A 26,932-nucleotide genomic window follows, 5' to 3' on the forward strand; every position below is an offset into this window, starting at 1 on the left:
ACTTCCATGTATACATTTTAACTCTCTACCCCAATGTTACAACTCTTAAGGTAACTTCTTCCTTAGAGACTTTACCGGGTTTTAATCCTACACCTCAACACATTTAGAGAATTTACTCAGCGTCTAGAGGGTAGAGAGGAGCAGCCATGGTCCCTAGTGTGAGTCGTCTGTCCCTTCTCCATTGGTCTCCATTCTCTGTCACACAGGCAAGTGGCTCACCTGATTTGGGACAGATTTTGGAGGACACCTTTGAATTAAGATGCTTTGGTCTGGAGGAGGAGGAACCATATCTCAACTCCACTGCTTTTAATTGAAGTGGGACAGCTTAAGACAGTGTAACGCCACTGATATCTAAAAGACACCCGAATTCTTGATAACAACCTGTAAGTACACAGAGCGAGATCTTTAACTCAGCCTATATTGTCCTGTCAACCCTTCTCTCTCCTCTCCTCCCCCGTCTCTTCCTCTCTGTTCCAGTCTCCTCCTCTTCCTTCAAACTTCTCTCCCGCCCATCCTTCCTTCTCCTCCAATGACAGGCCTCCTTCTATCCTGTGCCTGCCCCTCACCTGTCCTTTACAAATTCAATGGGGAGGTGGTTCTGGTGAAGTCACCTGATTCCTGAGTACCTGACTAGGCAGCTGTCCTTGGGGCAGTGGAATTAGCATCAAACTTCCAGGCAAACCACAACAAAAGAAGGCCTAGGCTTCCAGGGGTGTGCAGACAATGTAGTAAGGGTTGCCACTGGACCAATGAGTCTAGGTCCAGGAGAGACTCCAAGGCAACTCCTTGCCAACAGGAAACATAATGGGGGTTGGGGGTTGTTGTTTGAGGCCCTACAGCAAAAGTAGGAACTGTTTGCCTCAGGGCAGCTAGGAACTAAGAATCAGGCAGAAAACCTCAACTGAGGAAACATTGCCTTCATTCTACATAATATAATAATGCTCAACCTGTCCAATGATATCGGTAGGAAATTCTTCACAGGGAATGCTAAACATCCAACACTGTGTCCGGCTTTAAAGCGACAGCCACCAGAAATAATTTGTAGGCAATTTCTTGGATTTATTGTTTACCATTGCATGGGTGATATTTTGATGGCTGATTCTGATGCAGATAACTTAGGGAAAAAATGTTTGCTGAAGCCAAAAGAATTTTGCCTTGTTGAGGTTTCCAGATTGCTGAGAGAGAGAGAGAGAGAGAGGAGAGAGAGAGAGAGAGAGAGAGAGAGAGAAGAGAGAAGAGATTGTATTCATTATCTACATTTTAACATAAGTCAACAAAACATTCAACCTCAGAGGGTACCAATTAGAAAGAATCAGTTGTGAAGTCTCAATTTTCAGAAATTAATGGGAGATGTCAATTGGCTCTGGCCCACCATTGGATTAGCTGCACAAAGATCAAGTGATTTGTTTCAGATGTTAGAAGGTGATTCAGACATTGACAGGCCAAGAGAGCTAACAGTTTAGAAGAGAAAGAGTTAACCTTAGTAGAACAGAGGATACAGAGGCTGGAGAGATGGCAGTGGTTAAGAGCACCACCACTTGATCTTCCAGAGGTCCTGAGTTCAATCCCCAGCAACCACATGGTGGCTCACAACCATCTGTGATGGTATCTGTTGCCCTTACAGTGTGTCTGAAGATCGTGGTAGTATGCTCACATATATAAACAAATAAATCTTTAAATCTTTTAAGAAAGGAAGAGAAAAGGAAAAGAAAGAAAGAAAGAAAGGAAGAAGGAAAAGAAAAGAAAAAAGAAAAGAGACTACAGACGTACATGTGGGTAGCATAGTCCTCCAAGTGAACTGTATTTGGTTCTTTTGTCTTGTGTTTTTTTTTTTTAATGAAACTAAGCTTTGTTATACCAAGTAATAAATACAAAGATACAACGTTTCAGTAGTTTTCCTCTAGATGTTGTGTTTGCCTCATAGTAACCATGGAACTGAGATCTACCGGGTGCTTGGTAGGTTGGGTAGATGGCTCTTTCTTCTGTCTTTATCACCTGTGCATTTTAAAGATGGACTTCAAAGCACTCAGTCATGCCAACCCTTAAGCAGAGAAGCTCCAGGAAGCAGGGTCTACACTGTACACAGGCCGGCCAGCTACTAAGCAAAGGCGTGGTGGTTTGTACTCAACTCCTCAGAGGCAGGTGAACTCATGGAAAGGAGTCAACTGGAGTGATGCAAGTGGAAAATGTGTCCAAAGGAAGGTTAAAGGGGACACTGGTATTTGGGGACAAACAATAGCTTGCTGTGAAGTGGCTTCACAGACATCTTTCAAATGCTTGAAAAAAGAGCTGGGTCCTTCCTAACTACTTAAAATGCACACAGTCATTTACTGCGAAATGTCTTCCAATTTTCTGAGTATGGGTTCAGAGCTTAATGACTGTCTTGGAAAAATACTGCCATTTTGGACAAAGCCTCTCCTGTCCACAGGGTAGCGAGATGGACCTTCAGAGTGGCCAGGGGCTAGGACCTGACCTTAGGTTCCATTTCAGCCAAGCACTCCGGAACCAGGCTTGGGCATGAATGACGCCTCCTTTTAGCCTCTCCATGGCGCTCTTGCTCCCTGAAGACCTGGATCTGATCTCTTTCCCAGACTCTGCAATGATGGCCAGCAGCTCTGCACATTTACTTTGAGGCCCCGGGCTATTTCCAGTTCCCTAGGTGTAGTCTAGCAATGGAGGCCCACAGTCACTCAGCAGCTGGCCTTGTTGGGAGGAGGTGGCCATGCGAGTAGATGGTGAACAGACACTTCGGGCATTGAGGGCGGCTGCAGGCAGGTGCGCAGTGCGGTTCCGCTTGGCCGACCTCCAGGCGGGCGCCAGGCAGAGCCTGGCCAGGTTGCCAGCACGGCGGCAGCGATGAGGCAGAGGCCTGGACCTGGCAGCCCCACATCACCGCACGTGTCCAAGCGCCTGCCAGGAGCCCGCACACTTTCTGTTGTCGCCCACTCTGTCCGCCAGGGCAATGATGGCCGTCCCCACCCTACCGCCGCCTCAGTTCAACACCCAGACAAAGGGTGCGGCTCACCAGAGGCAGTAAACTTTGAGCCCAGACTGTGCTGGAATAAGGAGGAGGTGGAGGGCGTCAAGGGGCGGCTCCCCCAGCGGCCATGCCTTGAGCTGAGCTGCCACCTGCAACTTGCCACAGTTTGTGGGGCTGAGGTCCCCCGCCCCAACCCATGTTCTTTTGTCTTTAACCCGTTCTCCCACGGGGCTCATTAGACAAAGGGAAGTAGCATTTTAGAATGAAGCTTCTTAGCACACACTGAAAGTAAAGAAATTAAAGCCTTATATCAAAAAGTTTCTGATTTAATTATAAAAGTATGATTGTGTCAATTGTAGGAATAGACCCATGAAAAATTATAGAGCCATATACTAACGTGAGATTACGTCATTAAGGGTAATCGATGAGGACTGGCAAAGAGTTTGTAACAACTATTTGGGAGCAATTAACACAGATCCTAAAAGAAAGCCACTTCACTTTACAAAAAGAACTAATTGGATTGTCCCATGTATTGAAGACCGTACGTTCCTGTTTGAATGAAAAAGCTGGTAATGGCTGCTTATAAGTCAGTAAAAACAAAAGAATTTGTAATTAAAAGCTCATGGGCTTCAGTTCAAAAGTCAGAGTTGTATGCAATCTTTATGGTATTATCACATTTTCCAGAATCTCAATATAGTGACAGAGTCTCAATATGCAGAAAGAGTTGTTCTGCACACAGCAACTGCTGAATTTACCCTGGATAATTCAGAATTCATGTTATTTTGCCACTGCACCAGGCAATCAGAAATAGCGACTGTCCATGACTTATCACCCACATTTAGTCTCTCACAGTATTGTCAGGGCCATTAGCACAGGGAATGAAGGAACTGACCAATTATTCATAAGGAATGTATTAGGAGCCTCAGATGTTCCTGAAAACCACTACGCTAAAAGTTAAGGTTTAAAGAAAAAAATTCCATGACCTAGCAACCAGTCGAGGAATTTATAAAGAAATGTCCTATTTGTTTTTTGTACAATCAAACTCCATTACACACTAGAAGTAACTCTAAGAGCACCAACAAAAGTAAATAAAAAATGAAATCTGGCAGATGGATGTGTTTCAGTTTGCAGAATTTGGGAACCTAAGGTTTGCACCACACCACTGACACATACTCAGGCTTCCAATGGGCAAATAGTTTGAGATCTGAAAATGCTGGTTTTGTAATTACGCATTTACTGAAAGGAATGGCCCTTGTGGGAATAGGTGTACAAACTGGAAACCGCCATGGCCCCTGCATACTTCTCCAGTAAGATGCAGTAATTCTTCTCTTGTTACAAAGCACATTACAGCTACACCACACAATTCTGCAGGGCAAACAGTAGAAAAGACGCAATCACACCTTAAAGAAAACAGCTATAAAACAAAAAGAAAGAATAAAGGCCCCAGGGGTAGAATACAGTGTACTCCATTAACTTTGCATTTTCTGAATATTAACAAGAGACCAACAACAGCTGCTGAGAGACACTGGATCAAGGAAAAACTGTGGAATTAAATCACCCTATATACTACAAGGATGTGTTAACATCAGAATGGAAGTCAGCAAATGTATGGTGTTGGTGGTGCTGATTTGTTTTTAATCCCGCAGGACACAAAAAGCTGTAGATTGCATCGAAAATCATAAAGCTCAGAGTTGAGCAGAGAGGTCCTCTGCAAACCATGGCCACTGACCCAGATCAACCAAAGGAGAGAGTCTGATCGGCCACTGCCTTCCCCTGGCAGCCAGAAAAGCCCAGACAAGAAATATTCAGTTCCTAAACACTAACAGGCCCGTGTCACAGAATATTTTATTATTGTACATAGAAAACCTAACGGTTAGCAAAATATAAAATCCTCAGTAGATACCACATTTGGCAGATCCAGGATATGTGTCCTGGTGTGGTTTGGGTGCCTCTGAATTCCCCACAGATAAGAACACGAAAGAAGGGAAAGATCCTGCTTATTTTAAGGCAAGGTGCTTGTGAGAGGTCCTGTGGTCCTTGCTCTATGACCTGAGGCAAGGTCAGCAGGTGGCCTTGTGCTCCCTTCAACCATAAAGTGAAATGGTGGCTTGCCCTGCACAGCTCCCAACCCCAAGTCCCATGACAGTGAAATGGTTCAGCAGGTTAGGGGGTAAGGGAGCAACTAAATGCTTTGAAGAGCCCTTATGGAATAGGATTTTCTCTTAGGACTTGCAGGAACAACAGAGAAGCAGCTGGCAGGACACAGGTAAAATATAAATCCAGGAAAGAGAGCTCAGGAGCTCTCTTGGGTTTGCAGGAGCTCAAGAGAAAGGCAGACTAGACTGATAGAGTGACACAGACAGATTTCTGAAGAGCTGGAGTTTACTTGTAGCATCAGGCTGGTAAATAGATTTCCCGTATGTAGTTAAGAAAATAAAGTTTCCTTGCTGAGCTGTCAGGTTGTTCCCTCAGCTTCTGCCTCCCGTGTCTTTAGTGCTATGAATATGAGATGATTTAGATGGTCCCAGGCCTCTGAGGGGGACTTTGCTCTCCTGCCATACAGAGCCATCCAAAGGCAGAGCAACCACAGGTGCATCAGCTGCAAGACCCAGGTGCACAGAGCTGGGGTTGGAGATTAAGAGACTTCAGGGAGTTAACTCCAGAACACCAGACGGAAAAGGTAAGACAGTCCAGGTTCAGGAATCGGTACCCAAGTTACAGGGGAGAAGCCTCTCTGTTAGGTCTTATCTCAGCTGTGGAGGTGCTCCTGAGAGATGAGCAGACAGACCTAGCCAGACCCTGAGAACCCTGGGAAAGACACCAGAAAGGAGAAGCAGAAATCACCACAGCAGCATGGCCACAGGGAGAGCCCAGGGCAGCTTCAGGACCCCATCATTAGCAGCTAAATCAAGTGGGTGGGAGGAGATGTAGTGACTCATCTTGTGCACCCTGCACTTTAGAGGACCCCACTTGAGTCTCTGATCTTCAGCCCTGGGGGCTCATAATCCTGGGGACAGGACAAGACTCTGGCCTTCCCTGTGCCCTTCTGATCACAGACTCTCCCCATGTCTTCACAGTGATGGAGAGGGCACAGCCTGGAGGTGACAGAGCTGAGGCCTGAGCCCATCAAAGACAAGAACTGAGCGAGCACACCTGGGCACAGCCCTGTCCACACTCAGCTCCCAACAGCCCCACCCTGTCCCACCAGATACACACAGCTTAGTGACACAGATACTGGAAGCTTCTCCATCTGCCATTTAGTTTTTTCAAAAACAAAACGAAACCCCCAAACAAAAAAACCTCTAAACATAGCATTCAAAAAGCCATCTACACTTAGGTCAAGGATGTGAACAGTCAAATTCACACTCAGATTCTTATTTTCAGTGTGAAGTGAGGAGCTGCAGCTCAGGGCAGCACAGAGTAACAGGATGCAGATGTCCCCACCCCCACCCCCAGGCTGGACCAGCAAAGTTGGCAGTGGAAAGGAATGCAGGCAGTGCAGGGACAGGGTCCTGAGGTGCAGGGCAGGCTGGGCTCCACAGTTCTTCACACTGAAGCCTTAGAATCACAGGGAACTTCAGACACTGGTGTCTAAAGAGAACTGAGGGCTCTGGATGTCACAGGAGAGATCTGAACACATCGTCTGTCACTCAGTCCACTCCAGGCAGCTGTCTTCATGCTAGAGAACGAGAGTCACAAACCATCACTGTGAAGACAACAGCCCAACAACCCTCCACTCACAGGGGATTCTGGGAGTCCCTGAAACCCAATCATGTCCTCATTGCCCCTCCCCAGTCAGACCCAGAGTTACCTTTACAATAGAAAGGCACATCAGACCTCTGGGAGCTGTCACTGCCCAGGGTACTACCTAGGGTAAAAGAAAACATATGTATGTGTATATGTGTATATGTGTATGGGTATGTATGTATTCATATCACGGTACAACTGAGGCCCCCAGAAGATTTCTCTGGAGGAGCTACTATGGATTCCCAGAGCTCCCAACATCTCCAGCTTCACTCCAATAACCTCAGGGACAATCCTACCCACACACTAACCTGGAGTAGGGGCGTAGACTCCTCCTTTTCCACCTGTGAGAAGAAAAGCTGTGAGAGTTCAAGGAAGGTCTTGACAGAAGGAAGTTTCCAGAACTGACAGAGGACCCAGTTGGAGACAGTAGCAATGAGGGGTGTGGCTGTGCTTCCCATTAATGAGTAGAGCTCTTCTAAAAGAAGCTGAGGGGAAACAGACCCTACCCTTTCCTACCTGTGTTTCTCCTCCTCTTCCTCACAAGAGCTACCACAACTCCAATGATGGCCACAACTACAAAGACAGCCACAGCTCCAAGGACAACATAAATGACATCGATTCCCATGTTGGAGTTGGTGGAGGAAGGCGGCCCTGGGAAGAACAGGTACAGGAAATGAAGGTGGGGGTCATGACCCCAGCTCTCAGCCCTGACCATCTCAGGGTCTGCAGAAGGCTCCAGCTTTTCCTGAGCCCAACTCTGCACCCACATACTCCTTACCACATATCTGGATAAGCGGCTCAGGCAGCCCCTCATGTTCCACACGGCATGTGTACTTCTGCTCCTTCCCAAGAGGCACCACCACAGATGCCCACTTCTGGAAGGTTCCATCCCCTGCAGGCCTGGTCTCCACAAGCTCCATGTCCTGGGTCAGGTCCTTCCCATTCAACTGCCAGATCATGGTGATGTCAGCAGGGTAGAAGCCCAGGGCCCAGCACCTCAGGGTGACATCACCTTCAGGTCTGGGGTGAAGGGTCACATGTGTCTTTGGGGGATCTGTGTGGAAGATTTAAGAAATCACACAGTTAACAACACAAACTGAAATATACACAAGACACAGTTAAATCAATGATGACACTGAACTGTGTGTGTCTGACACTTCAACTGTCATCTCCCTAGTGAGCTGCAGGGAGAGCTGGTCCCCTCAGCACAGAACTGCACACTTTCCTGAGAGACTCAGAAGCTAAGAGGGAATCCACATGAGCCAGTGGGTCAACATGGCCATCCTTATGTGGTGTTCTATAGCATGAGATGGGTGGTCACAGAACGGAAGACAGAATGGAAAATAATTGATTTAATATGTGTTTGAAGAGAAAAACTGACTAGAAGCAAAATAATGACTTCAAAAAAAGGAAAGAAAAAAGAAAGTAAGAAATAAGTAAAAGTGAGAAAAAAAGAAAAAAGAAAAAGAAATCCCACAATTTATATTCCTCCAGGGTACCACATAAGAGCTCACGGGACCATTCAACTCTGTAGAAATAGCAAGAAATGGTGTATGGAAGAGAGGCAAACCCCACATCAGGGAGGGATCTGTGAGAATGTGTTCTATGGAAAGTTCTAGAAACTGGGGGAACCAGCCTAGTGTAGTGGAGTCCATGTCTCCTATGAGGTAAAGGAGACTTCTGGTCCTGAGGTGTAAGGGCTGACACACTCAGCAGGACAGGAGTCAGTGTCCTCAGAGAGTGGGTGTGGGCAGAGGACCTGGCGTGGGAGAGGCCATGGCTGACAGCAGGGAGCCCCTGCTGTTAAGTGGGGAAATTCTCTCCTTCCCTCCAGAGAGGGACTCAGAGCTCTCCAGGGAGAAGGCTGGGCCCTGGGAGAGGCAGTGCAGTCACTGTGATGAGGGATCAGGAGACCCAGGGACACTGTCTCCCCTCTGAGACAGGGGCATCACCCAGCTGAGGGTTTCTTCTTGCCCAGAACTGAGCCCCAGCCCGAGGGCAGAAGCAGGAGAAGCCCGAGGCCCCAGCACCTGAGCGCAGCAGCGTCTCCTTCCCGAACTCCAGGTATCTACGGAGTGACACCACGCACTCGCCCTCCAGGTAGGTCCTGTGTAGGTCTGCAGCACCAGCCCGCTCCCACTTGTTTCGGGTCATCTGCGCTGCCATGTCCGCCGCCGTCCACGTTTTCAGGTCTCGATTCAGGGCGACATAATCGCGGCCATCATAGGCGTGCTGATCATACCCACGGAGGAGGCTCCCGTCCGATCCCACCTCACAGCCAAACATCCTCTGGATGGTGTGAGAGCCTGCGGGACCCCGTGGTCAGACCCGGCCCCGTATGCCCCGCCCCCGGCCCCGCCCGCCAGCAGACTCCTACAAACTGAAAGGTAATCAGGCAGGGTTCAGTTCTGCTCCTGAACCTTGGACTTGAGATCAGGGAAATCTCCGGCCTTGTGGTGACGTGGAGGGGTCGACACCTCCGACCCGGGGTCACTCACCACCCTCGCTCTGGTTGTAGTAGCGGAGCAGGGTCCTCAGGTTCACTCGGAACCACTGCTCGATTCTCTTAGCGAACTGTGTCTGTTCCTCCCAATACTCCGGTCCCTCCCGTTCCATCCACCGCGCCCGCGGCTCCATCCTCGGATTCACCGCGTCGCTGTCGAAGCGCACGAACTCCGTGTCGTCCACGTAGCCGACAGAGATGTACCGGGGCTCCCCGAGGCCGGGCCGGGATACGGCGGTTTCGAAATACCGCAGCGAGTGTGAGCCTGGGGGCGGCGCGCGGTGAGACCCCGACCTTCTCTCGGGATCCCGGGCGGGTGCGTGGGCCGGGTGGGGAGCAGGACGCGGGGATCCCGACGCCGGTGGCGAAGGGGCGGGGGTCTGGTGAGCGACACGGGGACCCGACTTCCCCGGTGCCGCCCCCGCCCCTCCCCGCAGAGGCCATTTCCCTCCCGACCCCGCACTCACCTGCGCGGGTCTTGGTCAGGGCCAGGGCGGCCGCCACAAGCAAGAGCAGCATGCGCGGTGCCATCGCTCCATCTGAGATCCTGGACGCGTCTGTGTCCTGCGGGCTGCGGGACTTTATAACCAGCCCTAGATGGCACTACCCAGTGGGAGGTCAGAGGGAATCAGATCCCTGGAGCTGTTATAGCACGATGTCATTATGCAGTTGAAGGCGGTACAAGATAGAACTAGGCCTGTCATTAGACTAGAAGGAAGGAGAAAAGTTTTAGAGAGGAGGAGACTGGAACAAGGAAGGAGAGAGGCAGTGGAGAGAACATGGAGGCAGATGTTAGGATTCTCTCTGCATATTTCCAGGTTGTTATGACTATTCTTAAGGGATGGATGTGTACAGGGCTTTGTATGTCTAGATGAGCAAATTCTATCTTATCAATTGGATCAGAGGTCATTGTGTTGTATGTTCTTTCATGTGGCGATTTAAGTTCAAGAGAGTGTGTGGTGGCTAGACTCGCTAGCCCACCATGAAGCTGAGGTGTGTATTTCTGGCATGGTGGCAACCTGCCTTGGGAACTAGATGGCTCTTAGAGAGAGGCTGCCAGGCTCAGAAAGTAGCCATCAGCAGTGTGATACGGGATGGAGCAGAGCCGGTGAGACGGAGCAGAGCGGGTGAGACGCTTTGCTGACTGAGATGAAGATGTCTACCAGGTATCTTGGGATACTACGGTGCCTGATCTAGTGCAGGGTAAGAGACAGCATTTCTCATAATTTTACAGCAACAAGCTGTAAAGAGGGTTGTGGCTCCAAGGCAAGGAAAGAGCAGGGTTGTACTGCAGGAGAAGGTGGTGAACTCAGGGAGCAGAGAAAGGCCCTTGTGCATCTCTGTGTTAGTGATGGTTTCCATTGCTGTGATAAGACCCCATGTATGACCAAAAGCAACCTGAGGAAGAAAGGATTTATTTCAGTTTCCACTTCCACATCACAGTCCATCATTGAAGAGATTCAGGGCAGGATCTTGAGGCAGGACTCTAGAGGTAGGAGCTGAAGCAGAGACCATGAGAACTATTGCTAACTACCTTGTTCCTCATGGCAGCTCAACCTGTTTTCTTGTACAATCCACGACCACCAGCCAAGATTACCTCCAGTGGGCTGAGCCCTTCCATATTGATCATTAGTAATAATTTTAAAAATGCCTCATAGACTTTCCTAAAGGAGGCCCTGGATGGAGGCATTTTCTCTTCTCAGGATCCTCTTCCCAAATCTGTATTGGTTCCTGTCAAAGTTGACAAAATGCAAACAGCATGGCTTCCTGGTGCAGGGTCGCCCAGGGAGAGCTGAGGGAGGAGAATGTGGATGAGCTCCTCCCCCTGACCTATCCTCTGGATGGAGGACCCAAGGTAAACAACAGTTGGAATGCAAAGAAGTGGTGGGTTCCCACCTCATCCCTGCCCCTCAGTCCTGAGGACTTGTCTGTCCCCTGCCTGTTGGATACTGCTGCTGATATAATCACAGGAGAGACTGATAAAGTCAGAGCATGGAGGGGGAGGGAAAAATAGGGACATTTTCTCCCTCAGAGCAGGCTAATCTGATTTTGGAGGGATTGAGGAGAGGTAGGTAGGATAGGTAGATAGATAGATGGACAGATAGATAGACAGACAGATAGACAGATAGTTAGATATAGATACACATAGAAACGGAAACATACAAACATACATACATACATACATATGTAGATGCATGCATATATACATATGTGCAACATGCATACCTGCCAACACATCAGACATACAGACAGGCAGTCAGACAGACAGACAGTCAGACAGACAGACAGTATTAAAAGAGGAATGAGAAGAAGCACCCTTCCACTCTTTGGACGTTTACAATTTCCGTTTTGCTCAGACTTCATGCAGCTTCTGCCGCCCCCTGCCCCGCCCGCCCGCCCGCCCCTGCCCCGCCCGCCCTCCCGCCCGCCCCTGCCCCGCCCGCCCGCCCCTGCCCCGCCCGCCCGCCCGCCGGCCCGTGTCCCGCCCCTGCACCGCCCCCGCCCCGCCCGCCCTACACCGCCCTCCCTCCCCTAACCCCGCCCCTAACCCCGCCCACCCGCGCACCTGCCCGTGGGCGAATTCCTCAAAACCGAACCCGAACCCTGGTGGGTTCTGCTCCCGAACCCTCAGATTTGGGATTTGGAACGTCTCCGACCCCTGTGGGGACGCTGAGGGGTCGTGACCTCAGGCCCGGGGTCACTCACCGCCCTCCCTCTTGTTGTAGTAGCCAAGCAGGGTCCTCAGGTTCACTCGGACAATCTGCTCCTTTTCCTTGGCTCCCTGCGTCTCCTGCTCCCAATACTCCGGCCCCTCCCGCATCATCCACCGAGCCCGCGGCTCGTATCTCGGATTCTCTGCGTCACTGTCGAAGCGCACGAACTCCGCGTCATCCACATAGCGGACTTCCATGAACCTGGGCTTCCCGAGGCCTGGCCAGGACACGGCGGTTTTGAAATACCGCAGCGAGTGTGAGCCTTGGGGCGGCGCGCGGATGAGATCCTTACCTCCTCCCTGGACCCCGGGCGGGTGCGCGGGCCAGACGGGGAGCAGGGCCTGGGGCTGGGGACGCGGGTGGAAAAGAGCCAAAGGGTCTCTTGTGCGACGGGGGGACTTGGCTTCCCCGGTGCCGCCCCCGCCCTTCCCGCAGAGGCGGTTTCCCTCCCGACCCCGCACTCACCCGCGAGGGTCTGGGTTCGGGCCAAGGCAGCCCCCAGCAGTACAGCAGCAAGAGTAGCGTGGGCGGCGCAGTCGCCCCCATCCGATATCCCGATATCCCGGACAGGTCTGAGTCAGGCTCCATGGACTTTACAACCAACCCAAGATCCCGCTACCCAGTTGGAAGTCATAGCGAATCAGATCCTAGGAGCTACTGAGGTTGTGGCTCCAGGGCAAGAGAAGGGCAGGAGAACTCAGGGAGCAGAGTAGGGCCCTTGTGCACCTCTGTGTTAATGAGGGTTTCCATTGCTGTGATAAGACCCCATGTATGACCAAAAGCAACTTGAGGAAGAAAGGATTTATTTCACTTTACACTTCCACATCACAGTCCATCATTGAAGAGATTCAGGGCAGGATCTTGAGGCAGGACTCTAGAGGTAGGAGCTGAAGCAGAGACCATGAGAACCATTGCTAACTACCTTGTTCCTCATGGCATGCTCAACCTGTTTTCTTGTACAATCCACGACCACCAGCCAGGATTACCTCCAGTGGGCTGAGCCTTTCCATATTCATCGTTAATAGTAATTTTAAAAATGCCTCATAGACTTTTCTAAAGGTAGCCTGGATGGAGCCATTCTCTCTACTCAGGATCCTGTTCCCAAATCTGTCTTGGTTTGTGTCAGGTTGACAAAATGCAAACAGCATGGCTTCCTGGTGCAGGGTCGCCCAGTTAGAGCTGAGGGAGGAGAATGTGGATGAGCTCCTCCCCCTGACCTACCCTCTGGATGGAGGACCCAAGGTAAAAAAACAGTTGGAATGCAAAGAAGAGTTGGGTTTCCACCTCATCCCTGCCCCTCAGTCCTGAGGACTTGTCTGTCCCCTGCCTGTTGGATACTGCTGCTGATATAATCACAGGAGAGACTGATAAAGTCAGAGCATGTGGAGGGAGGGGAGAAATAGGGACATTTTCTTCCCTCAGAGCAGGCCAATCTGATTGTGGAGGGACTGAGGAGAGAGGTAGGTAAGTTAGGTAGGTTAGGTAGGTTAGGTAGGTAGATTAGATAGATAGGTAGATAGATAGATAGATAGATAGATAGATAGATAGATAGATAGATAGATAGTTAGATATAGATACATATAGAGACAGATATACATACATACTTACATACATGCATACATAAATATGTACATACATGCATATATGCACACATATGTACATGCATACATACAGGCATACATGTATATGCATATGTACATGCCTGCATACATATGTACATACATGCAAACCTACATATATACATGCAGACATATATACATACCTGGATGCATACATACCAGCACATGGGACACACGGATAGACTGACAGACAAATAAACAGTATTGAAAGAGGAATGAGAAGAAGCGCCCTTCCACTCTTTGTCCGTTTACAATTTCCGTCTTTGCTCAGACTTCATGCAGCTTCAGGTCCTGCTCCACCAGACACCTGCCCAGCTGGGCAAACATTCAGGGTGACCCTGGGAGGCTTCTTAGAGTTCTTGCATGGATCAGAGGGCTAAGGGATGTTGCAAAGATCACAGCACAGAACAGGCTTCATGTGAGAGATTTATTGGGGGTGGGCAGTGGGTGGAAGAGAAAGAGAGCCGTCTCCGAGACCTGGGCAGGATAAGGGTGCACTATTTGTGGCCACAGTGGAAATGTGTCACATTTGGTGGCTGGTGATGATGTGGCTTCTGACACTGAGGGTCTAAGAGAAGGCTGGTTCTGGAACGTGGGTGGTTGTTGGTTACAAACATCCCTTCCTCTTATTTACTATGTACAGTGAGAAAATAGGAAGGGGTGATCCATTAGGTCTCACAGGGTCATCATACTCTTTAGACTGCCTCCTGCTCTCTGGGGTATGGCAACATCTTTGAGGAACCAAGAAAGCTGGGAAGCTGGGGAGGTTCAAAAACAGCAGACTGTCCCCTCACTGTCCAGGCTCTGCAAGGCCATCTGCAGCTGAGGAAATCAGACTCATCTTTAAGTTGAACCATCATGGGGCAGGTGCTTTGAAGCTGTGTGGCACCCGGATTTTGAGGAAACACCTGGAGCTAGCATTTTTCTGAAGCACATCTGTATAGATAAGGATCAGAAGGTAAAGGTAAGGAAGTTAGAAGAAATTTGTTCCTTAGGTGGACCTTTGAAACTTTTAGGCCCATTAGTTGGGGGTGGGGCATCCCAAGACTTCAGAGAGGAGAAGGAAACCCCACCCTTGGGAATAAACTGAATAGGCAGGAGATGAAGCAGGCTGTTTATCAACAGTACTTATCTGGAAACCATTTGACTCATGAGAGGTGGATTCAGGTAGATTCTTCAAAGCTTAGAAGATTTTTTAAGTTTACAAAATGAGATAAATTTTAGACATGCTAACATAACACTGTGTTCTGTACTGAATGTCACATTGTAGAAAAGGCAACAGACTTATGCCTTTGAGTTGTAGTAAAAGCATGGGGACCCCAAAATGACTTGGCATTAAAAGCATGAGTACTCTTTCCTCTCTCCAGAACACTGGGTGTATACAGATTGGACAGACATTTTTTAGCTCAGTGATAAGCACTTTTAGTCTGTACTTAGAAGTATAGCATACCATAGGAAATACATATCTTGAGCTTGTGACTATAATAGCAATCTCAATGTATCATACTTAGATCAATAACTCATCTGAACTCCATTGATGAATTTTAAACTCTGAGCTTTCTAGGTCTAAATATAACAGTAGCATAGAGAAGGAAGAAATTGGAAACGTTTTCGGTTTTGTTTTTTGTTTTTTGTTTTTTGTTTTTTTGGAGCTGGGGACCGAACCCAGGGCCTTGCGCTTGCTAGGCAACATTTTCCTTTTTACATACACCTTAAATCACTTTCTTAGACCTTTACAATTGCATTTGCACACCTTAAAACACCTCCTTAGACCTTTATAAATTGCAGTTAAAGCACTTTTTCAGACCTTTATAAGTCACATCCACCGATCTCAAAGCACAGTTTTAAGAGTCTTGCAACTTAAGCTTTCATATCCTTAGAACCTACTTAAACTTCGCAGTTTTTTCTATCCAATTACTCACCACAAGATGCAGGTGGTTGGTTACTGAGAGCAATCATTGTAAAACATCTTCCTTTACAAAAAGGGATAGTAAAGAGTTGCATTGAAATCTGTGGCGTGGATTTATCTCTTCTTAGAATCTCGCAACAATGTGATCAGTGTCTGGACACAGTAGCAACTCTAGGAAAGTGGCCTATGATGTTTACACAGTGAGAGAACTGAGCAGCACCTGAAGCCCATGTTGTTTCTTGCGGTTCAACTGACAAAACTCTCCCTAGTCAACAGCATCAGAGCTGAGCGAAGCATGAATTTCACCTGAGTAAGCAGGAAGTACAGACCGAGCAGCTTCCAAGTCTCTTAAAAATGACAGACTTCTCCCTTACCTGGACAATCACTGAAGGTTCCACTGTGGGAGTCTTGATTTCAGTGCAGGCAGAGGACCCAGGGCAGCATCAGTTTTCCAACGTCTTAAATGCCATATTCAGCAGATCTCTGAAGAGTTTTCAGGGCTGTAATAGTAAGGATATCTGACCTGAACAAACTTCCCTAGTTTCTAGTAACTTGTTTTGTGCTTAACTTTGGAAACATACACAGGAGCTTAATAAACTGTGTTCCTGGTTTTTTTTTTTTTTTTTTTTTTTTTGGAGCTGGGGACCGAACCCAGGGCCTTGCGCTCTCTAGGCAAGCGCTCTACCGCTGAGCTAAATCCCCAACCCTATGTGTTCCTGTTTTTGATGTGTATTGTTAAGTGTGGGTAACTTTCCTAAGATTCAGATTTTGCAACTTTGTCTCTGTTAAGTTTAAGCCTTTGTAATTTGAGGTGAAGCTCCTTTATCATCCAAATAAACCATAAATGCCATAACCTTTGGTCCATAAGAGACTGGTGTCTTGCTTTTATGGCATACCATTATAGGTTACCACAGTATTTCTATGACTCAGTTTCTACAATAGCTAAAGCCCAACAAAATGAACAAGGACACAAAGCTACACAAATGTCGCGGTGATGCTGAATAGACCTTAGAAATGTATAACGTATTACTCAGTATACCTTATTTGTTATCAAATATAACTGGTTGAGAAATGGCTCACAAGTGAAGAGCACTGGCTGCTCTTCCCCAGGTCTTGAGTTCAAATCCCAACAACCACATCAAAGGCACGATGGTCTGTAGCTATGGTTCCAGGAGTCTGTCACAATCACAAAGCCATGAATGCATATAATGCTCATATAACATAAAATTTTAGAATGAAATGCCTAGCTTATTCATCCAGCGTGTGTTGTGCTTATCTACACTTTATAGCAGCTTGATGCTCAGCAGTTAACAAAGGCGGAGGAGTTTAGACACACATCTTTTTTTTTTTTTTTTTGGTTCTTTTTTTCCGGAGCTGGGGACCGAACCCAGGGCCTTGCGCTTCCTAGGCAAGCGCTCTACCACTGAGCTAAATCGCCAACCCCTTAAATCAACTTTTGATAAGCCAAATAGCCATTCAAATTCTTAAATTTTTATAATTACATACACTATATTATAAACCAGAGTTCAGTCACAAATATAGTACGTTGTAACAAATGTAACCTTAAATTGTTATCTTCATACAAAAATGTATGCCAATCAGAAATCCTTGAGCTTATTGGTACTTCTTTAGTCTACAAAGTGATACAGTGATATACATAAGATCACAAGAACATAGAAGTTTTACCGTTATTGTGGCAAGTGGTCATCTGAAGATGATACTGAACTCACAGGGCATGTACACTTTAACCATAGTAAAGATGGCTGCCAGTCATATGCAAGCGTATATTTTGATGAGGTCATCAGCCAAGATGGAGGAGAGACACATGGTTTCTATCTTAAAACATCTGTTTTCCTGGTATGTTGCTTTTAAAAACAAAAGCTCATTGTTTTCATTTTACCAATGAAGATGAAGGGGCCAGATTTTGGGGTGAAAACCTGCTGGCTCAAGAAGGCCAAGAAAGACCTCCCTACTCTACCAAGGCCTCAGAAGGTGAAAGCTCCTTCTCCACACCTTCAGTTCCCTCCACCTCAGTCTCCCTCCTTTCTGCTTCCTGTGTTTTCCTATGTCCACCCCTGCCTTCTGATCGAATGCTGGGCATCTTGACCTATGGCTGATTTTATTTAACACCGTTTACAGAAAGCTGTTGGAGAAAAGGTGTGTGTAAGTCTGAGCCGCACCACAACAACCTGTCCACACTGAACAGAACGCTCTTGGCTTAAAGGCGTCTCTTAGGGCTGTGCAACTCCACAAGCAGAGACAGGATTTTCCTGTTCCAAGTTCACGATCTTGGGCTACACAATGTGATCAGGTATCTTGCAACATTCCCCCCTTTTTGTCTGAACAGTTGCTGTTTTTCCAACATCAATAAACTATATACTGTCCGGTAACAATCACACTCACTATGTCCAGTCCACTTATTTGAATTTGGCAACCTCAGAGATAGTGTTCCACTCTCTATCCAAGCTAGGTGAGTCCAAAGGTCTGTACACATCACTTTCTATCAAAATTTACACTTATGAACCTTCCTCTTTTTAAACCTAAAAACAGTGCTGAAGAGATTAAGAGAACTGATTGCTCTTCTAGAGGTTTCTGAGTTCAATTCCCAGCAATCACATGGTGGCTCACAACCACCTGTAATGGGGATTTGATGCCCTCTTCTGGTGTATCTGAAGATAGCAACAGTGTGCTCATATAACTGAACTAAATCTAAAACAAATGAAAAAAAAACTTAAAACATTTTTAAAATCCTAAACAATTTAGGTTTAACTGTGAGAGTTTAGCTATCTAGTCTTCAACCCCATCAGAGACCTGAGAAGAATAAATGTTATCAAAAGAGACAGGAAGTGCAGAATAAGCAGCTTCTCAAAGCATAGGAAGGACAGAGACTGCTGGCTCCCTGGACAGTCACCCAGGGGTTTCTGGAAGTTTGGAGCATCCATGTCTTCAGGCCTCTGGCCCAGAGCATCTGACAGATTGTTCTGTGAACCATGAGGGACTTCTTCTCTACCTAGTCTTGACAGAGTTCAGCATTTGCCTTCCTGTGCTTTCTTGGTCAGGTTGGACAGTATTCTGTCAGCAGTTGAAGGAAGGGCAGTTTCTTGCCCAGTGGCAGCCACATGTGAAGCAAACTCTGTAAGGAGGTTCTTCAGTGCTCAGCGTCTTCCTTGAAGTAGTATGGCGGTGCCGCCAGGAGCAGACACATCTCATTGTAAAAAAAATAGTCTTAAATTAATAACACAGCTTTAAATGTTATATTCGGTAGATGTCTGAGGTTTTTTGAAGACTAGTGCCTAACAAAACCAAACAAACAAAAGTTTGATTAATTATTAACTAGCATTTTACAAATTTTCTTAGTTTGTAATAGGCTCTTTCAAAAGGACTAGTACTTCCCATGGCCTTGTTATGAAATTCATAGGTATCTTAATGTCATGTGGTTGATACATAGGTATAAGTTATTCTGTTGTTACCAAAATTTAACGTTACTTTTGTATCAATTTCCAAGGATCTATACCAATGTAACCAACTGTAACCTTAATTTGAATCCATACACAAAGATCTATACTAATGTAATGAAATAAACATCAATTTTGTTTCAATACACAAAGCTAATATAATTTGTAAAAATTACAATTTTGTATCAACACACAAAGTTGTATGTAAGAATAGACTGAATAATTTACCAGTTCCCTACTATTCCTATGTCACTCCTGTATCCACTTCTGTCTTCTCAGTAGTGAAGCTGTCTCTGCCGAGCTCTCTACAGTGCGGGGCTTGGTTGTGTTGGGCAATCTCAGGAATGACATCAGCAGAGGGACAGCTATGGTGCCTTGGGTCTGGTCATTATGAGCATTAGTGTCCATCTGGCTTCTAGATGAGGTGACTGCTGGATGGATGGGACATAGATGAGAGAGACTGGGAAATGATACGACGTGTCTTAGACACTGTTCTAGTGCTGTGCAAGGCCACCATGACCAAGGCTGTTCTTAAAGAGAAAGCCTTTCATTGGGACTTGCTTATGGTTTCAGTGGCTTAGTCTGTTCTCACCATGGTGTGGACCATGACAGCAGGCAGGCAGGCAGGCAGGCATGGGGCTGAGCAGTAGCTAAGAGCTCATCCTCATCTGCAGGCAGCAGACAGAGCAACACTGGGTTTGGCAGGGGCTTCTGAAACCTCAAAGCCTGCTCCCAGTGACACACTTCCTGCACCAAGGTCACACCTTCCAATTTTCCTAATCCTTTCATAGTGCCCCATTCCCTGGTGACTGTCTTCAAATATCTGAACCCATAAGGGCCATTCTTATGCAAAGCACCTCAGAATATTCAAGATTTAAGCCTCAACATCTCCACCATCAGTACAGACTGAAGTGGATGGTGTGGAGGGGACCCCATGTCTGACATCCCATCCTGTGGAATACAGAAAGAAGCACTGTTTCTTCAGTGACCTCATCCTGGGAAAGCAGTGATGGCAGCAGGTGTCAGGACTCTTGTGACAGAGCCTGGGCACTTTCCAGCCTTCTCTAGGGCAGGAGTGGACACAGGGGTGTACTGGGAACAGAATATGAGACCCTAAGGTATCCTGTTCCTTTGATGCATGGGTCCCTGTTGGAGCAGGCAAACGTTTGTGCAAAATGTCTTTGTCCTGTAAACCCTGTGTGTGCAAAGCTCCTGTGGAATTCACTGGGTGAGCTTAGCTGTCAGTCCTCTTCCCAAACACTCCTCACAGGGCAGTCCTCCTGGTCTGCATTTTCCCAGGCAGAGCCCTTAGTGGTCCTAGGAGTGTGGGGATGCAGCCTTTCCTAAAGGAGTGCTCACCGGTGCCTCTGACTAAGAGCAGCAGGGACTGTATATTTTCTCAGCACAGAACTGCACATTTTCCTGAGGGACTCTGGAGCTAAGAGGGAATCCACATGAGCCAGTGGGTCAACATGGCCGTCCTTAGTGATGTTCTATAGCATGAGATGGCTGGTCATAGAACAGAAGAGGGAATGGAAAATAATTGAGGGTGGAGTACTAGCCCGAGTACTGTTGGTGCTTCTGGCCCAGGGGTGGCATAGTGGCTCAGGTGAGGACTGTTTGTACCTCTCCAGGAGGGTGGCACATGCCACAGGCCTGGGAAGGTGATAGCTTTGTGCACTGTCTTCAGGGCTACCATGGGAAAGATCCACATAGACTCTGAGATTGTCTGTGTTGTCCTCTAAGTGGCTGTCACAGTCCTTTGAGAGTGGAGGGCCTGTAATACCTGCACCCATGTGTCGAGGCAGGGGTGGACCTGGTTCCAAAACAGACCTTGTCATTTACATGTGACCCAGACCTTCCCACTTCCCTCTGCCCCACCTCTGTATGGAGTTTCCAGAGCAGTGGTTCTCAACCTTCCTGAGACCCTTAAATACAGTTCTTCATGGTAACCCCGACCATAAAATTATTTTCATTGTTACTTCATAACTATAACTTTGCTACTGTTAAGAATAGTAATAGAAACATCTGTGTTTTCTGATGGTCTTTTTTTTTTTTTTTTTTTTTTTTTTTCCGGAGCTGGGGACTGAACCCAGGGCCTTGCACTTGCTAGGCAAGCGCTCTACCACTGAGCTAAATCCCCAACCCCCTCTGATGGTCTTAAGCAATCCCTGTGAAAGGGTGCTTTGGCCCCTAAGGGGTCATGACCCACAGCTTCTAGAGTGAAGGAACATCCTTGACCAAGTTGTTTGATTTTTGGGGACAGGGTTGCTCTGTGTAGCCCCAGGTGTCCTGGAACTCACTCTGTAGATCAGGCTGGCCTCAAACTCAGAGATCCTCCTGCCTCTGCCTCTCAAGGGCTAGGACTAAAGGTGTGAACCACCATCACCTGGAACCTTGACCAAGTCTTAAACAAAAGCCAGGCTGGTTTGTAGACCTGCAGTCCTGGTTAATTGGGAGCCCGAGGCACTGCTGGGAAAGGCTGCTTCAGTTACAGAGTAAGCCCAAGGCCAGCCTGGACCGCGTCCTGAAAGTAAAGAGCTGGGACATAGGTGAGTGGCAGGAAGCAGACCCCATGTCCCATCTACAGCATGGGAGGAAATTTCAGGTGAAAGAAGCTGTCAGGGAAAGAAAGGGTAATTTGAGGTTCTTTCCTTTACCCTATAAGCCCCAGGGCCTTGGCTATACTGGGCCGGGGGACCCTAAGCTCACCGAGACCTGGCCCTGGGAATCCATGTGGCTTTTTCACTTATCACAACTTTCCCACCTACTCCACCATCCCCTCCAGGTGCCAGTCCTGGGACTCCAAGGCTCCTGGGTTCTCCTCATAGCCCTGGGTGTTCTGGAACTTGCTATGTGGTGGAACAATGCAGAGATCCGCCCTCATGAGGACTGGGATTAAAGGCATTTAATCCTAAAGAAACCCGGAATCCTTTCTTGGGTTGGGTCCCATCAAACTCAGCAGATGTGCAGCTCAGTGAGGACAGGGTCAGGAGGTGGGGAGCTCATATCCCAGGCGATAACAACAACAAAAGAAAGAGAAACTAACGCTCCAATGCGGGGACTGTGCAGGGGATACCCGGTTCCTTGCTGTGGCCCTTGTTTAGTGTGACCCACACAGCTTCGGGGACCAGGGATACCGCAGACCAGCAAGCAGTTCCTGCAGTCTGGAGGGACTTTTGGCACAGTCCAGTCTGTCCCCAAGACCAGTGGGAGCTGCGATGCCGCTCAAGGCCGCCAGGCGGCAGCAGAACACACGAGTAGGAGCCTGTCCAGGTCTGGATCACCTAAGTGGCTGTGAGCTTTGAATGCTGGGGAAGGCTCTTCATAGTGAAGCAGCCAGGAATTTCCCCTTCAGCCCCAAATCCTCTGTTTTGCGGCTTTCACCGATCCTTAGGATCTTTGGGCTGAAACGCAGATTGCACCTCTGGCTCCTCCCCTGAACACACACACACACACACACACACACACACACACACACACACACACACACACACACACACACACACACACACCTACCTGACACTTGGCATGGTGAGGTGAGGCAGGAGGATCCAGAATTCCAGTTCCGGACAGGAGAGATGACTCAGAGGTTGAGAGTACTAATTGCTTTTCCACAGGTCCTGAGTTGAATGCTCAGGAATCTGGCGCCCTCTTGTGGCAGTCAGGCATGTATGCAGACAAAACGTGTACATAATAAATAAATCTTAAACAGAGAATTCAAGGTCACCCTGAGTTACAAGACATAACAACACAAACAGCATAATTGGGCGAACACACAGGCTGCATAGACCAGTAACATCACGGGCCACTCTGTAGGGGGAGTCGTGTCCATTTTTGCCTTCCATTGCTGAATCTCCAAGACCAGTGTATAAATCTAGTGCAGGGAACCCTAGAGCCCTGCAGTAGGGTTGGTAGGTGTTCCTCCATGCGGTAGTGTCCCCCAATATTGTTAAAGGATCTCTTTCTTTAACGAAATCTTATTTCCCTTCATTTCTTTTTTGTTCTTTAAAAAATTTTTTTTTATGTATAAGGGTATTTTGCTCCATGTATCTCTGTGTGCCACGTGCATGGAGCACCCCAGGCGGCCAGCAGAGGGCGCCCTATCCCCTCTGAGGCTGGAGTTACAAGTCGGTGAGAGCTGGGAACTGAACCCAGGTCCTGTGGAACAGCAATAGCATTCTTCACCTCTGAACAACCTCTCCAGCTCCACGAATTTACTCAGCATATTTTTATGCCTTGGCTCTGTGATTCTTTTCTCTGCAGCACAGGGCCGCACTCAGGCCTGAGCCACCCAACTCCCCTGCAGAGACGGTCTGTACAGGACAACCCTGGGTTCCTCAGGGTCACAGAGTCCAAGAGAAGGAGCTTCCCAATCTGTCCCCACAGTGTTCAGTCTGATGTCCTCCAGCACCAAGCAAGGATTGGTAACATAACTCACACATGGATCCTTCCAGATGCCCTGTGTGGGCTTAGGTTTTTCAAAACCCTCTTTAATAAGCTTACCTAAATGTCTTAACCTCTCCTCTAGCCCACCACCCACCAGAGGTAGAAGAGAGGAAAGGGTAACAGGGCAAAGGAAGATGGGCACCTGTCTAGAAATAGTCTTTGGGGTGAATCCAATCTTCGTCGTCAGGTTACCAGCACTGAGCTCACACGGGTCATCATTGGCAGTTCAATCCAGAAGCAACTTTGAGGCTCTACCCATCGACCTGAGTCTGCAGAAGCAGGAGGAAGCTGCTGGGACACCACCAGAAGTTATTTGGTTTGTTTCTCTCTACAAAGTCATGACAAAGGATCGGGGAAGAAGGCATCAGCATCATCAGTGAAGAGCGGCTTCAGCAAAGTCCAACGACGACCCGCAAAGAGTGGCAAGGGGAACCAAAGCCACACAGTGTTGTCTGTGGTCTGTTGGGTTATATCTAGACCCTTTCCAAACACCACGAGTTCTCTCAAGAGGTCATCTCTCAAGGTATACCAAAACATCCCATGCCCCTTTCCAGACAGCTTCCAGAAAACACCACGTGTCTGCTGCAACAAAAACATCCTCTCATAAGAAAGTTTCCAGAAAAACATCTCAGGACACAACCGCATCTCCAAAGAAACCAGAAATTTCCATTTCAAGCCTGGTTCTCCTAGATTAGGTCTTCAGATAAGTTGACTGTGCTGTCAAAGTCTGTCTGTCTTCTTTCTTTTCTTTTAAGATTTATTTATTTATTCTATATAAGTACACTGTAGCTGTCTTCAGACACATCAGAAGAAGGCATCAGATCTCATTACAGATGGTTGTGAGCCACCATGTGGTTGCTGGGAATTGAACTGAGGACCTCTGGAAGAGCAGTCAGTGCTCTTAACTGCTGAGCCATCTCTCCAGCCCCATATGATGTCTTTCTGAGGCAGACACGGGTGAGAGAATATTTTGCTGAAGCAGACACGTGATATTTTGAGAGAATAAATGTGAGTCTACAGGCAAAACCCTGACATTGGTTCCCCTGTGCATTGCCTTGCTGATTGTGGGTGGTGTCATCACGCAGGTGTAGGTGGGTACAAAATAGAACGAGGCCTGTCATTGGACGAGAAGGAAGGATGGGTGGGAGAAAAGTTTGAGGGAAGAGGAGGAGACTGGATCTGGAGGAGAGAAACTGCGGAGAGAACATGGAGGCTGGCAATAAGATTCCACTCTGTGGGGCTGGAGAGATGGCTCAATGGTTAAGAGCCTGATTCCTCTGCCAGAGGTCCTGAGTTCAATTCCCAGCAACCACATGGTGGCTCACAACCGTCTGTAACACAATCTGATGCTCTCTTCTGCTGTGTCTGAAGAGAGTGACAGGGTACTCATATAAAATAAACAAAATCTTTAAAAAAAAAGATACCACTCTGTGTATTTACAGGTTGTTATGAATGTTCTTAAGGGATAGATGTGTACAGGGCTTTATATGTTCAGGTGGGCAATTATATCTTATCAATTGGATCAGGGGTTATTGTGTTGTGTGTTCTTTCATGTAGCGATTTAAGTTTAAGAGAGTGTGTGGCAGCTAGACACACTGGGCGGCCAGGGAATTGGGATGTGTGTTTGTGGCAAGATATCTACCAGCTATCTTGGGGCACTGTGGTGCCGGATCTAGCAGGGGTAAAAGACTGCATTTGAGTTTTTATAATTTTACAACAACAGCTGATCTTTGCTTGTTGTGACTTTGTAGAGAGAAAATGCACCAAAGAACTTCTTGTGGTATACAGGGGATTCTTGCCTTCCATTGACTTGTGCCAATTGGGCGGAGCCTTGTGGTTTCTTCTGGATTGAGGTGCTACTGCTGCTCCCAGTGTGGTATTTGTTGAGTGCACAGGACTGTGGCTGCTGATTCCTGTTTAGTAGTTTGCTAGTAGACCTGACTGCTCATATCCTGACAACAAAGATTGGAATCACCCCAAGGAACTATTTCTAAACAAATCCATGTCCCACTTCACCCTATTAGCCTTTCTTTCCCACTACCTCTGGTGGGTGGTGAGCTAGATGGGAGGTTGAAGTATTAAAGAAACCATATTAAAGAAGTTTTTTAAAAATCCAAGCCTACAGGCCCTGAAGTCAGAGACCTGGCTATAAACATACACACACACACACACACACACACACACACACACACACACACACACACACAATCTTAAACAATCTTAAATAATAATAACTCAAAGAGTGGTGGATGTGCAACTTTTAATCCCAGCAGAAGCAGAGGCAGAGGCAGCATGATCTATGTTTGAGGCCAACCTGGTCTACATAGTAAGTTCCAGGACAGTCATGGCTACTACATACGGAAACCCTGTCTTGGAAAACCAAAAATTAAAAACCAATAGCTCTCTGCCCTGCTCCACTCACCTGCACTCTGGTCGCCTTGCCTTTTGCCCTCCAGCTCTGGACACAACCTGTTCTTTGTTATTCCCTTACATTGTATCACATGCATCTTTCCACTACAGTGCTTGCTCCAGGAAACCAGCAACACCATATTCTTCGTACTGTATCTTAGAAACAGGACTTAGATCTCAAATCTGGAATAGACACTGTGGGCTGATAACAATGGACACAGTTGTGTCACCTGATTAAGGAGTGCATTTCCTCCAGGCCAGACAGAGACAGCGACAGCAGACCCAGGAGAGCATCCATCCATGGTCAGCTCGGTGAACTCTGGCCAACCTGGTTACTCATGGGAGCCTGTGTGAGTCGGGAGATAATCACTGAACAGCCCTGCCCAGTATGAGTATCCACTCACAACAGCTACATCACTGTAAGCCTCTGCATGGCTCCCAGGAGCTCCACTCAAGATTCCCCCCCACACCTCCAGGAAGTGCTACTGATTCAACCCTGACAGGAACCTGCTACATTGTGTAAGCTCAGTGAATCTGTAACTTCTTGTGTTTCCTAGGCTCATCAGCCTCCTCCCTGCTCCAGCAGGGAATGGTTCAGTCTAGAGGAGAAACTCATGCAGTCACCTCCAGCTTCTGCAGAGGCTCCGATTATTAATACAACCTCCAGCCAAAGGCTGTGAATGCAGCTTCCTGTCCCCTCACACTGAGGTCAGCATCACCTGAGCTTTCTCCTCAGCAGAGCCCTCCCTTCCTCTCCTCACCTGCCTTTCTGTCTTTGACTCATGACCTATTTGTTTTTTTTTTATCTATTAATACAACATTTATTGTGTATGAGTGTTTGTCTGCTGGGTCTGGGGAAGTCGTCGTCCTTTACAGGATGAAGATGGCTGCATCCTGACAGAGATTATCACCAAGGTGGTATTCACACATCTCAGTTAAGGCTCCTGGAACTCTTGACTGGAAATCACAAAGCTAGAAGAGAATCCTTCAAGGGTCAGAATCCGGAACAAAGGAATTTCCTTCTCACAAATTCCCATAATGTAGTTTTGAAAAGATTTATTAATCTTGTCTATGAACTTTTTTTTCTGTATTTATTTGTACCATTTGTGAGCCTGATCTCCACAGGGCATTGGATGCTCTTGGGCAG

General features: G+C 47.6%; 2 protein-coding genes and 1 long non-coding RNA gene across 19 annotated transcripts in view; 1 reads left to right on the forward strand and 2 right to left on the reverse strand.

Moving 5' to 3' along the window:
- Positions 1-4,632: 4,632 nt before the first annotated feature.
- Positions 4,633-15,743, reverse strand: LOC147998512 (RT1 class I histocompatibility antigen, AA alpha chain-like). 16 transcript variants are annotated; one of them, XM_087598606.1, is made up of 13 exons: positions 15,486-15,739; positions 12,410-12,831; positions 12,237-12,291; positions 11,937-12,094; positions 10,828-10,961; positions 9,698-10,729; positions 9,226-9,495; positions 8,758-9,033; positions 7,506-7,781; positions 7,244-7,378; positions 7,036-7,068; positions 6,792-6,848; positions 4,633-6,659 (listed from the first exon to the last, which is right to left on the reverse strand). In XM_087598606.1, exons 6-13 carry the CDS (start codon positions 9,759-9,761, stop codon positions 6,655-6,657), a joined length of 1,116 nt encoding a protein of 371 aa, XP_087454732.1. In that variant the 5' UTR covers positions 9,762-10,729; positions 10,828-10,961; positions 11,937-12,094; positions 12,237-12,291; positions 12,410-12,831; positions 15,486-15,739; the 3' UTR covers positions 4,633-6,654. The 16 variants fall into 16 exon arrangements, with proteins under 16 accessions (XP_087454732.1, XP_087454738.1, XP_087454737.1 ...); XM_087598612.1 differs by having other exon boundaries at positions 9,698-10,628; positions 10,765-10,961; positions 11,937-12,150; positions 15,486-15,657; XM_087598611.1 differs by having other exon boundaries at positions 9,698-10,628; positions 10,765-10,961; positions 15,486-15,606.
- Positions 4,633-26,932, reverse strand: part of RT1-CE13 (RT1 class I, locus CE13) — a 211,699-nt gene continuing 189,399 nt past the window's right edge. The window contains exon 10 of the mRNA XM_087598064.1: positions 4,633-5,181. The gene's annotated coding sequence lies outside the window, so the exon portion shown is untranslated. The remainder of the gene's footprint in view (positions 5,182-26,932) is intronic.
- LOC147998513 (uncharacterized) lies at positions 10,614-16,337 on the forward strand. Of its 2 annotated transcripts, XR_015645543.1 has the most exons (5): positions 10,614-11,085; positions 11,957-12,200; positions 13,071-13,186; positions 14,365-14,527; positions 15,601-16,337. It is a non-coding gene; the product is annotated as an uncharacterized LOC147998513 (long non-coding RNA). The 2 variants fall into 2 exon arrangements; XR_015645542.1 differs by lacking the exons at positions 10,614-11,085; positions 11,957-12,200 and having other exon boundaries at positions 12,245-13,186.

The sequence above is a fragment of the Rattus norvegicus genome, chromosome 20 (genome assembly GCF_021556685.1).
Source record: "Rattus norvegicus strain SHRSP/BbbUtx chromosome 20, alternate assembly SHRSP_T2T, whole genome shotgun sequence".
NCBI lineage: Eukaryota > Metazoa > Chordata > Mammalia > Rodentia > Muridae > Rattus > Rattus norvegicus.